Below are 12435 nucleotides of genomic sequence, written 5' to 3'. Positions count from 1 at the left end.
TGTTCTTTATTTGTAATGAAAACCAAAAGACATTTTTGCCTGGAGCCTCATGGAAGTTTAAATTATTTAAATATCTTTTATTGTTCCCATACAGTACAAGGGCAATTTAAAAACTTTTAATTTTATATTGAGAAGGTGTCTAAGTGAAATGAGAAAGAAAAATAATCCTCAATTGTTAGTAGTGATAATTTGAACCTTTCAATAATCGGGTTGAAACCCCTGAAATGATATTTCCACTTCATTATTTATTGGAAAAATTTAGTGTACATTCACAATTGAGCCCAAGATATACTATTTTCTATAGTAAAAATCTATTTTAACATTTTCACCGTCGTGGGGGTTAAGATATCAACATGGGAAATTTTGGATCGCAAGAAAGAGTACCGCAACTCAATAGGTGCATCGGCTCAAACAGCAAAAGCCTGCTTTTTTATTGGAAATGTTTACTATTAGAATAATCACTTTAATTATTCATGAGTTAGGATATAAGACATTGTTTAAGTCACTCCAAACACTTTTCTGATTTTCGTGCACAATTTTGCTGCATAAAAGATGGTCTTGACCTGCTAATATACAAAGAGTTAAAATAAATTTAAGATAAACTAAATTTACAATAGACTATTTTTCATGTTGAGAATTCATTTTTTCATAAATTCATGATTTCATGCATAACGCCTACAACCCAAAGTCACATACCCAAAATAAAACAACTTTTCAAAGAATCAAAATAATCATATATTCAGTGGATTTAATATCCATTGAAAATGTCCCAACCCATCTGTACCAAATGACCCAATATCATGAGTGTTGCAAGAGGCAAGCTTAAGAGAAGTAATGCCACTACACCAATGGCAACACCAGGCCTTGTCTTCATCAACAAACCCTGTAACAACCCAAGCCCTTGGCAAATATCAGAGTCATAAGAAACATAATATTGCTTCTCCCACTCCATCCCACTTTCCGGCGCCCTGTAATTTTGTTCCGCCATCTCCAATTCATGGATCCGCTTCCTCAGCACTATCATGTTCGCATCCACCAGACGGCCCCTGAATTTGGGATACTCTTCGTCTTGCCGAGTCGCAAAGACCCTAAATTTTGATTTTTCTCGACGGCGAGACCTGATTTTTGGACAATTTGCACCAATTTTCCGGGAATTGAGTTCATTTTTCAGGTAAAGAGGTAGGGTTTGGGGCAATGAGGCGGCATAAGAGCAAGAGGCTTCCATTTTTGAAACTGGATTTTATGTTTTGGGTTTTTTGAAATGGGAGTTATTTATAGGCATGCGAGAGGGGTACGTTCCCTGAAGGTGAGTGAACCGTAGCGTAGAAGATTACCGCTCTGGAACCGTGTTTTTGGACGGACGGTATTGGCCACTTGGCATGTTGACTAACTGACACGTGTCCCTAATGGAGTGTTGCGATTTCGACACTTGGCAAGTACTTGTGAAACCTGGTGGAAGATTCGCTCTCGGATGTTCGCCTCCTCCGCGTTAAGGACGAGGAATGACGGTCGCCGCCACCACGACGGCAGGGGACTTTTTCTCAGCTCGATGGCGTATCTCTGAATAGGGGTGGCAATGGCCCGGGTAGGCCCTACCTTAAAAATTAGGCTGTGGGCAAATAGTCCAAGGTCCGGGCTCAGGCCCGATTAGCCCGGTCTTCCCTGGCTTCATCCTATTTTTTAGTTTTTTTTTAAATTTTTTATGTGATGGGTGGGCGAGGTGGAGATATACAAGTGGAATTTTATGTGATCGTCGCAAAAAATATATAGATGAATAGCCAGACAAGAAATGATAAAATTCGAAATAAATTTATACGAGAGAACTTAGACATGATACCAATAGACGATAAAATGAGATAGAGTAGACTTAAGTAGGCAAGCCATGTGTGGTGTCGGCCAAGTACAACACATGTTTGGAGGTTTGAGTTAGTTCAAATGGAAGGACTGAAAAAGATAAGAAGTAGGCCTAATAAAGACGTGGTTGGAAGTAATTCGAAAAAATACGGAGACTTATGGCCTCACTACAACTTTTAATAAAGTAGAATGGAGAACTAATATTTATGTAGTCGGCCTTAATTAATTAGAAAATAACTAAAATCATCGTAATGAAGTGATTCTATTTGGGCACACCCGGCTAACTTGAATAGGGCTAGGGTTGGCAACGGCGGACTCGCCAGTTTCCTCCCCTATATCTGAGGAGTAAACAACGTGGGTGAACCTTGACCCAAAAGAAAGAAGTTTATAGGCAAGAGCGTCTCAAAAATCTAAAAGAAAAAAAGGTTCTCTTTCAAAAGTTCTTTGATTGGTCATCACTTGCATAAAAGACACTGGTCTTTGTAACGTATTATTTCGACGGTTGCATGTAATATATCTCATCTATTTTCAAATTTTAAAGGAAATATGGATAAAACAATTTTTTTTTTGTATAAAGAGATCATAGTAGTTTTTGGTTATTACATTTAGAATTTAAATCGCAAGCTTGAAAGTGTGTGATTGATTAAGCTCAAAGTTCAAAATTTTATTTTTTAGGTATTATCTATGAAGAGACCATTTATCATTTGTATAAGACGGTTATAATTATTCTTGTCCCTTATATTTCAAAATAGGTGGCCATAAGAGTGTCATTGATTAGACACAAAGTTTTAAAAAAAATTTTGAATTTCGTGACTCACCTCAAGCCATCCAATTTGACATCTAATTAGTAGAAATAATTGTGATCACCTTGTGCAAAAGGTAAAAGGTGTGGTTTCTATAAGGTTGCAACCTTAAACAATCCAATTAAAGCACACCACAAAATTTTACCTTAATAGTAATTTAGGTGTAAAAAATTATTATGATTATCTGAAAATCTAATTTCATATATAATTATAAAACTTTAAACTCCAAAAATAGTTAAAATCAAGTATATCTATAAACATATGAAAATCATGAAAATGGACGGTGTATAATGTGTTGTAAGATGCACTATTTTTGTGACTCAATATATATATATATATATATATATATATATATATATATATATATATATATATATATATATATATATATATATATATATATATATATATATATATATATATATATATATATATATATATATTTCATATTCATGCATCTCGATGTCGAGATGATCAATTAGAAGGTTTTTCAGCATCAAAATAACCTTTTTCGATGGATTTTTGAGGTGCAGTTGTAATTCTACATTTTAAGGTTGCAACCTTTTATAAACTTTTTCCATATATATATATATATATATATACCACAGGCTTAGTGCCATTTGATTTTTTGAACAGTGTGGATAAAACGATCGTTTTTTCATTCAAAATTCATAGGATTATGAAAGGACACGTGTGATCTAGCCAGACTATATTATATATTTTTTTTGCTTTCAATTCTTTTCCTTTCTTCATGGTCTAGATCACTCACAAGAAGTCTTTTTACAATATAACAAATTCAAATAAAATAAAAGAAAAATAATACAATAGGATATCAAGAACTTGAAGCCATTCAAAACAACACTTTTCTTTAACAAAGAAAAGATACAACCTATGCTTGAAAATAAAATATATAATAAATAAATATGGAATAAATAAAAGATGGTGCCGAAGATTATCTCAATCGGGCTTCTTATACCCCACAGCGAGTTGCCACCTTTTGATAGCATGGGATCTAATGGTCAACTTTCAATTTCAAATGGGAAAGCAAGTTTGGACAAGCCACACCATGGAGCATGAACCCCTTTGATCATAAACTCAAACCCTAGGTGAATCCCCTTAGCAATTTAGTTAAAGTTAAAGATGTTTCTCTTTTCTACTACAATCCTATAGTCTAAACCCCAAAGAAAGAGAAGAGATCATGATAGAGACACCATGAGAGAGAAGCCATGAGATGAGAGAGAAAGAGTGGGGCGTGCCCCCTTTGGTAGGTTAAGAGATAGAGATAGAAAGATAAGGTGTAGAGATTTTGAGTAGAGACAATCTATTTTTATAGTACTTGATCAAGATTAGGATTTCCAAGGGTTTTCTTTGGCTTGCCACTTATGTGAGATTGAATATACCCTATTGATCTTGGGTGACTTGTGGGATGAGAGATTTTATTTGGCTTGCCACTCATGTGAAATTGAATATGCAATATTGAACTTGGGTGATTTGTGGGATGAGAGATTTGAGCTCTCCATTACATAGATTGGCCATCAACATCCCATGGAAGGTACTAAACCATTATCCCCCACTTTCTAAACCATTTTCCCATCAATTAATTCAAATAAAAAATTAATATGTCATAATATTATCCTTTCTTATTTTATGCATAAGCCTTCTCATACATACCAAAATATCATTCAAAATTTTCTCAAGACTCAAGCTTACTTAAAAAAACACAAACTTATCTTTCAAGCTTAAAGCTTGATCTCCACAAAATAGAAGTGCTCCATAGAAGTTTTAAAATGGATTAGCGAAAGAAATGAAAAGGAAGCGATCGTAGGGTTGTTATTGCCCATTGCATGCCATTTGTTCGATGACCTATATCTAACAGTTCCTCTGTTAACCGATCATCTATACCGTCCCTCATCATTGATTGATGGAAGATAGAGATGGGACTGCAGTAATACACAATATAGGCATGACGATCACATCAAATTCTTCTCAAATCCTTATCAAGAAATCTAGTATGCACTGGGTTAAATTCTTTGAAGCAAAAAGTTTATATAAGGTGCAACCTTATACTATAGAAGTAAGGTGCACTTAAAAATTGGAGTATAAAATAGTGTTCCAAAGTCGGAAACCCTTCTAATTGATCATCTCAACCTTCAAATGAATAGATACAAAGAAAGGGAAAAAAATATTCAAGTATTTAAAAAAGTTCAGCTTGTAACAAGTTATCTGGACTGTTTATTTTCAATATTTTCATGTGTTTACAGATTTACTTTAGTTCATCTTGTAATAAGTTATCTGGACTGTCTATTTTCAAGATTTTCATGTGTTTACATATTTATTTATCTATGGTACTTTTAAGATTTTACTTTTCATAATTAGGGGTTGAACTTGTATTTTTAAGCCATCATAAGGATTTTGGCTCGAAACTACATCTTCCAACAAAGTTTTGAGGTGCGCCTTACTTGTATAGTATAAGGTGGGCACCTTGTACAAACCACACTCTTTTTTAAATAACCCTATGATCCATATTTTTGGAAAGTTCATGACAAGGTCCCTCTTTTTTTCTCCAGTTTTTTCCTCTGTTCAATATTTCAAATATCAAACCACTTTATCTTTTTATGTTTTGGAATTTGTGGGGCTTCCCGATAGATAAGATATCAATCGCTCAATTTCTAAGGTGCTCCAATGTTTGAAACATTTTGGACTGCCCTATGATCTAATATGTTCTTGTGTATGGGGCTATCCTATGTTCCATACATTGGACCAGTACATAGCTTTTTTCTTCTTTTTTTAAGGTGTACATGGCCAATGTTTGAAACATGGACTGCTCAAGAAATTGGGTAGTCTGAATTCTCATCCAACTCCACAAATGCCAAAAAGTGAAAAAATAAAAAAGAAGATAAAATGGTTTGATGTTTACAACGTCAAACCCCGAGGGAAAGACTGAAAAATAAAATTAAAAATAAAAAATAAAAGGCTGTGAAATTTTTGAAGATATGAACCAAAGAGTAGTGTCGCATATTTAAACCGGTCTGTGCATAAATTTCCCAAACGTCACTATGGGGTAAAATGAGTAGCAACAAGTAGCATATGATTCTCTGCAATGAATTATACTATAAGACCATTCACTTTTGGTATACAGAGGTGACAATTAATCTTAATCATTAGATGTGAAATCCGCAGATTGATGTATGTTATAACATTCGAGATATTTTATTTTGAACTTCTTGTTAGTCAATGACATTTCTCGAACCACCTATTGTTATGTCTAACAATCAACAATAGTAGTGACCTCCTTATATCAAAAGAAAACGGTCTTTTTTTGTAGACATCCATCCAAATTGTCTATTCGGATCGACACAGGAGCTATCCAAAACTTATTTTTGAGGTTTAAAACACTCAGCAAAGACTATAATTTTCCACAATAACGTAACACAAACTTGGGGCGAGTTTATAAGTATGGGATTGTATCCTATAAGATCGTTCATTTTTAGTACAAGGATGTCACCGTCACTCTTAGCCATTGGATGTGAAATCTAAGGGATAATAAGTGTTCATTATATTTGAGAAATTTTATTTTGGATTTTGTGACCAGTCAATGAAACATCCCCAACCCCCCTATTACATATGGCAATGAGAAATGATTTTGATCTCCTTGTACCCAAATATATATAGGGCAAGCTTTCTATGCTTCCCCTACAGCATAGAAGTTCTATCCTCCCTTTTATCCAACCGTCCATTCTGAATGGAGGGCTAAGATTGCCCCAATCATAATGCCACGTCTCTACACTTCTGTATTTTTAATGTTTTTTTTATAAACTATTTGGACACCAAATTTTAGATGTCCATTCCTCTATTAAACTTGCACTCGCAAAAAATATAAAAAAATATTTTCAATAAAATAAAATGATCAAAATACCCCTAAAATCTTCAAGGGGTATTTGGTCATTATATTTTATCAAAAAATTAATTTTAATATTTTTATAGGTGCACCCCAATGAGAATATGGCACGTATCAAATTTTATATTCATACAATTTGCATAAAAAAACTCAAAATAAAATACTTTGAGACGTCAGATCTAAGATCAAACGGTGAGTGGCTCTCTTGATCAAAATTGGACGGATGGATGGTAGGAGGAGGATAGAAGTTCTATGTTGTAGGGGAAGCATAGAAACCTTTCCCTATATATGGAAAAAGCTGGGGTTAACCCATAAGCTCATATGAACATATGATCCCAACAGCCCATATTGAATCTGAGCCGATCTGATGATCACGAATGTCCGGTAGTGTTTGAATTTTATTGTTTTTTCTATAGATCCAAATCACTTGAAATTTTAGGTATGTGTTCTTTTCGTCAAGCGCACCTAATAAAAATATAAAAAAAATTATTTATGAAAAAAATGACCAAAACACCCCCTAAAACATTTTGGGAATATTTTGGTCAATTTGTTTCATATAAAATATTTTTTTGATATTTTTGGAAGATTCACTATTTTTGATGAACCCACACCTAAAATTTCAAGTGATTTGGATTTGTAAAAAAAAAAAAAAACTGAAATTCAAACACTACCGGACATCCGTGATTGTCAGATCGGGCTAGAATCAATATGGGACGTTGGGCTCATATGTTTATATGAGCTAGTGGGCTATTCTCATCTTTTCCCATATATATATATATATATATATATATATATATATATATATATATATATATATATAGGGTTTGTCTAGAGTTAACGACCCTTCAAAATACAAATATTCAAGTTATATAAGTAATGATCCTATAGGATCCTCCCCCACCTATATGTGTAGGAACCCAAAGGATCACCACTAAAGTTGACACCAATATCTAAAAATGCTATCACATGGGTGTGGGAGGGTCTCATAGGATCATTACTTATATATATATATATAAAAGGTTCAAGTTAGAAGGTGTTGTGATGGGTGTATTTATCAAAACAATCATTACTTTTTTATTAAAAAATTATTTAAATAGGTAACTTTATCATAAGAAAGGGGAAAATTTAAAGTTTTTGCAAAAGTACAATGACATTTTGGAAGTTAGTGACTTTATTTGTAGAGTGTCATTGTCCTTTAATTAAAATTTTAACTTTACCCCTTATGAAAATGACAAAAGTACCATCTGTCTTATAGTAATATTACTAAAATTACTCCACAAAAGTAACTTTTTTTAAAAAATAAACTACAAAATTAATAAATCCACCCTTCACAACTATTTCTATCTTGAACCTTTATTATTTGAAGGGTTGTGATGGTTAGATTATATATATATCTATTACAAAACGCCTATGGGCGAAAATGAACAGTGATTTCATCTATCTTCATCACCATACAATTTAAGGGTATTTTAGTATCAAAAAATGTTGAGCACTTTAAGGTTTACACCACCAAGTGGTGTAACCTATCAAAACCCATATATATATATATATATATATATATATATATATATATATATATATATATATATATATATATATATATAATATCCTATTTTACCACACTTATAGCATACTGGTAATTTTTTCCTATTTTGCCACACTTATAGCATACTGGTAATTTTTTCCTTTTCTTTGTATTAGGGGAAAATTTATTGATTAGCTTTCTTTTAGATTTTTTATAATACTTCCTATCTTTTTCCTTATTTTTGGATTTATATTTTTCCTTTTTGTATTTTTTCTTTTTCTTATGTAAATTGTCAGGCATATTTTCTTTATCAAGGTAATATCCAAATTGCTCACAAAAATCACCTAGTTCTTTTCTCTTGGTGATCTTTTGTTTATCTAGTTGTCTCTTTAATTTCATATCAGTGCATAAGGCTAAACCTTCAGCACATATTTCTGCAGAGAGTTCTCCAAGTGTATATGATGAATAGACAATTATTCCATTATGTTTCTTTCGCAACATTTGGATTGTGAGAATAGGATTTTCTACTTGGTATTTTATTTTTAATATTTCTTTTCCTATTAATATTAATATCATCCTGTACTTGTGGTTGTTGAAATTTAATTTCAATATTTCTATCTGTATGTTCTATTATTTGATTGGGAATATGATGTTGAGGAACTTCTTGTGGTTGGTTGGCATTTTGTAATGCCCATGATTGGGGTAATACAATATCTGACCATTTTATGGTTTTTGGGACAATCATATTAGATTTTTCTATATTTGTTTGAAACAATATTGTTTGATCTTTTTGATCAAGTTTTAAAGTATTTGGACTTAACGTATTCATGACTTTATAGTATATTCGATATACTATAGCCAAATTTTGTGAGCCATGGATCATGTTGAATCCATGTGTTTTGAGATTTATTGTTAATATGTCTAAAATATTTGGGTCGGTCAAAGAAACAGAAAAATTAGGAAAACAATTAAAATATATTGGACCACTATAAAGGCTGGATTCAACCATGCCAAGTAGGGAGTTCGTGAATATATTGTGTCTTGTATCTCTTAGGCATACAAGCACAGAAGTGTTCAACCCTAGACGGGTCAAAGGTTTTACGGCTATTTGAATAAGGCCAATGTGTAAATATTTGTAATGATTTTCTTTATGTTTTTCAATTACTTTCTTTGAGAGTAGGTGAAAGTCTTCTTGGTTTTGAGTTACTGATAGACTTTCTTCTACAGTCTTGATGGCATAACCCATCTTGAGTTTAAATGATCCTTTATTATAAACATCATGAATTGGTACCTTAGGAATATTTCAGTTTTGGATATTTTCCTCAATATCATTTATAATAATTTGTTCTTTATTCTTTACTCTAAGTTTTTGAGATGAAGCTACAGTTTTCCCGGTAAGATTCCTTATGAGATTAGCCATCCGTAGGTTGCGGATAATGACAATCTGGACATTCAGTGGCCTTAGCTTTTTCCCTAAGCGGCTCTCCCTGGCCTTGGCGGTACTTTGCCTCAGGCTTTCACTTGTCTCTTGCCTTAACTCTCGGACCAACTTTCTTGGTGGTCAATCTCACTTAGTATCTTATGGTAAAATGTAACTTTATCTTTAACTTATTGAGTTAAAAGAACAGTTTTACAAATTCTCCAGTTGTAACTGTTTACACAGTTCCACTGTTGAACAGTTCTACTGTTGTAATTTGTTGACAGTGTTTCACTGTATTGGCTCTGATACCAACTTTCGCCAGGATCTACAGCACTGTCACTTTTGCTTATTTTTATTGTTATCTAAGTTTCAGAATGTAATTATTTGTATTATAAGAGGTATGTGAACAACAAACCGTTGTAAGTAATTATTGCTTGCAAAATTCTATAATAGTTAAGGCAAAACAAGATTATTCCTAATAAAGGGATTACTGATATATCTACGACTATCCACTGAGCATAACTATTTTCTCCGATCTTAATATTAAACAGAATCTTAAATTGCATATTTACTCAAACATAGTCAATCATATATTCAAACATATATGTAGTACAAACATGTGCTTTTTACAATACAAGAAAGAGAAAGAGATATATTACAGAGAAGAAGATAAAGAAGAGAAGAGAGAAAAGAGTATGTTTCAGAGAGAGATCAAACTGAGAATAGGTAAAACAAAGAAGGGAGACTTACTGTGTACACAGACAGTAACTGGAAAATAACTTCCAGTGATGTGGGCAGTATGAGGGTAAATAGTTGATATTACAATCACACATAATTAACAAAGTAAGGTAAGAAAGAACCTGTTTATGTGGAGCTATGAGGGCAAGGATAGCTCCAAATTCTTATTGCTTCTGAAAGATTGAAAGGAGACTGAAAAGGTTTAGGTAAGTAGGTTGGAAGGTAACAGGTAAGTAGCAAAGGTAGGTTGCAAGTTACAGATAGGTCGCAAGTTGCAGGTTACAAGTAGGTTGCAGGTTGCAGGTAGGTTGCAGGTTGCAGGAGGTTGCAGAGGTTACAGGTAAGGTACAGGTGAGGTTACAGGTAGGGTACAGGTAGCAAGAGATTGCAGGTTGCAGGTTGCAGAAGGTTACAGGTTAAGTACGTAGGTAGGTTGCAGGTAAGTTGCAGATTGCAGAAGGTTACAAGTTAAGTACGCAGGTAGGTTGCAGGTAAGTTGCAGGTTAAAGGTAGGTGCAGGGGTTGCAGGTTAACCGAGGTGAAGAGAGAGGATGAGCGACCCTGGAGGGCTCTGAGTAAAGGAGTAGAAGAGAGGAGGAGAAGTAAGCCCCTTGAGGGTTCTGGGCCAAGGAGTAGAAGAAAGGAGAAGGAGACGTGAGACCCTGCCGAATGAAGAGGGTCTGCTCCCTTTTTATAGAGAGGAATCCCTTCCTCATGAAGAAAGGAATAAACGAGAGAGTAGAGAACGACAAACTGGGAAAGGTTTGTCGGTACAAGACGATAAGAGAAGATAGAGGAAGAGATTCATCGGTGTAAGACGACAAGAGTAAGTGGAGGTAAAGAGATTCGTCGGTGCAAGACGACAAGAGAGAGTGGACACAAGAAGACAAAAAGAAAAGAAAAGAAAAGAAAAGGGCATCTTTGTACAGTGGCACTTTTGGCCATATTACATTATTGCTACAGTGGAGCACAGTGTTCTTTGTCGGTGATATGACTTTGGTATTTGTCGCTTATGTCGGTGGTGGAGTCTTGGCATAGTATTTCGTCGTTTATTGCTGATTGCTGTTTGTCTCTTTGTGCCATTATGGATGAAGTTATGGCCTTTGGCTGAATTCTTCTGGATCGTCTTCTTCCGGATCTGTTTCTTCGGGATCTGTTTCTTCTGGATCATTTTGGCTTAATTGAAGATACCTATTGGTATGGAGTGGGGAGGACTGTACTATTTCTTCCGAAGATGTTGGCTTTCTTTCGGCTTCAGCAAAAATTTCTTTCATTTGTTTTTCCAGTTCCTTTTTGGATGCATGGGGATTGGTTTGTAACATATTTCGGAGATAAGTTGGAAAGTCAAAAGAGGTGTTTGCAGTATTTGGGTTTTCCTGGTATTTAGGTGCTTTTGGAGGTATTCTCTTTGGAGTGGTTTTGGTGAGATCCATTTGGAAGATATCCCACCATTTAACAGATATGGTCTTTCCCAAACGAGGGATGTAGGTATAATCATTTGTGGTATTGGGTGATATAGTATAATCCCATTTCATAATCCAAGGGATTTGATACAATGCCATAAAGTAAAGGTGAGTGTCAACTGAAGTATCACTATTATTGTATTGTATGAATTGTTCCTGCAACTCCTTGAAAGAAGGAGGTAAAATCAAAGCAGTTGAGCCCCACACAAAATACCAGTTTTGAATATCCGTTCACCTTCTCAATCTCCAATCCATTAAATAACTTATCCAGAAGCACATGCTTCTACTCCTACATTCTCACCAGCACAGTCAAAATCTGTTCCTCCATCAAATACTCCACGATCTGTATATATTGAAAGAGCCTTTTTAATGGATATCACCATTGATGAACACCAGGTTCACATGGATCCAAGTAAACTTGCACCCTTATACTTGCTCAATCATCTTAATCCTATCAATGGGGTTAAGACTCGAGAATATTATGAAGCCATACTCATGGAAACAGGGTCCATCTCTGTTGTCCATTACTTCCAGCAGAATACGAGAATAATAGCTTATTCTAAAGTACAAATAAAGAAGCTTCTTTCTTATGATGAGTGGGGTAGCAATCCCGCACAAGGAAAGAAATTAAATAACCCAGAGTTTTCTTATAAATATTTTAAATATGCCGAGTATATAGAAGCCTGGCACAAATTCTTTTACTACCAAAATCCCAAAAATACACACAGCTGGTA

The 12435-nt window shown here is 34.1% G+C and overlaps 1 protein-coding gene across 1 annotated transcript; it reads right to left on the bottom strand.

Annotated features, from left to right (window-relative positions):
* Window positions 1-621: 621 nt before the first annotated feature.
* Window positions 622-1264, bottom strand: LOC18428096 (uncharacterized). Its single transcript, XM_006837137.4, has one exon. It carries the CDS (start codon window positions 1223-1225, stop codon window positions 749-751), a length of 477 nt encoding a protein of 158 aa, XP_006837200.1. The 5' UTR covers window positions 1226-1264; the 3' UTR covers window positions 622-748.
* Window positions 1265-12435: the final 11171 nt, after the last annotated feature.

Source organism: Amborella trichopoda, chromosome 13, assembly GCF_054954075.1.
Source record: "Amborella trichopoda isolate Santa Cruz 75 chromosome 13, AtrichopodaSantaCruz75HAP2 v2.0, whole genome shotgun sequence".
NCBI lineage: Eukaryota > Viridiplantae > Streptophyta > Magnoliopsida > Amborellales > Amborellaceae > Amborella > Amborella trichopoda.
The sequence above is the reverse complement of the archived record's forward strand: the minus strand, read 5'-3'. Positions and strand labels throughout refer to the sequence as shown.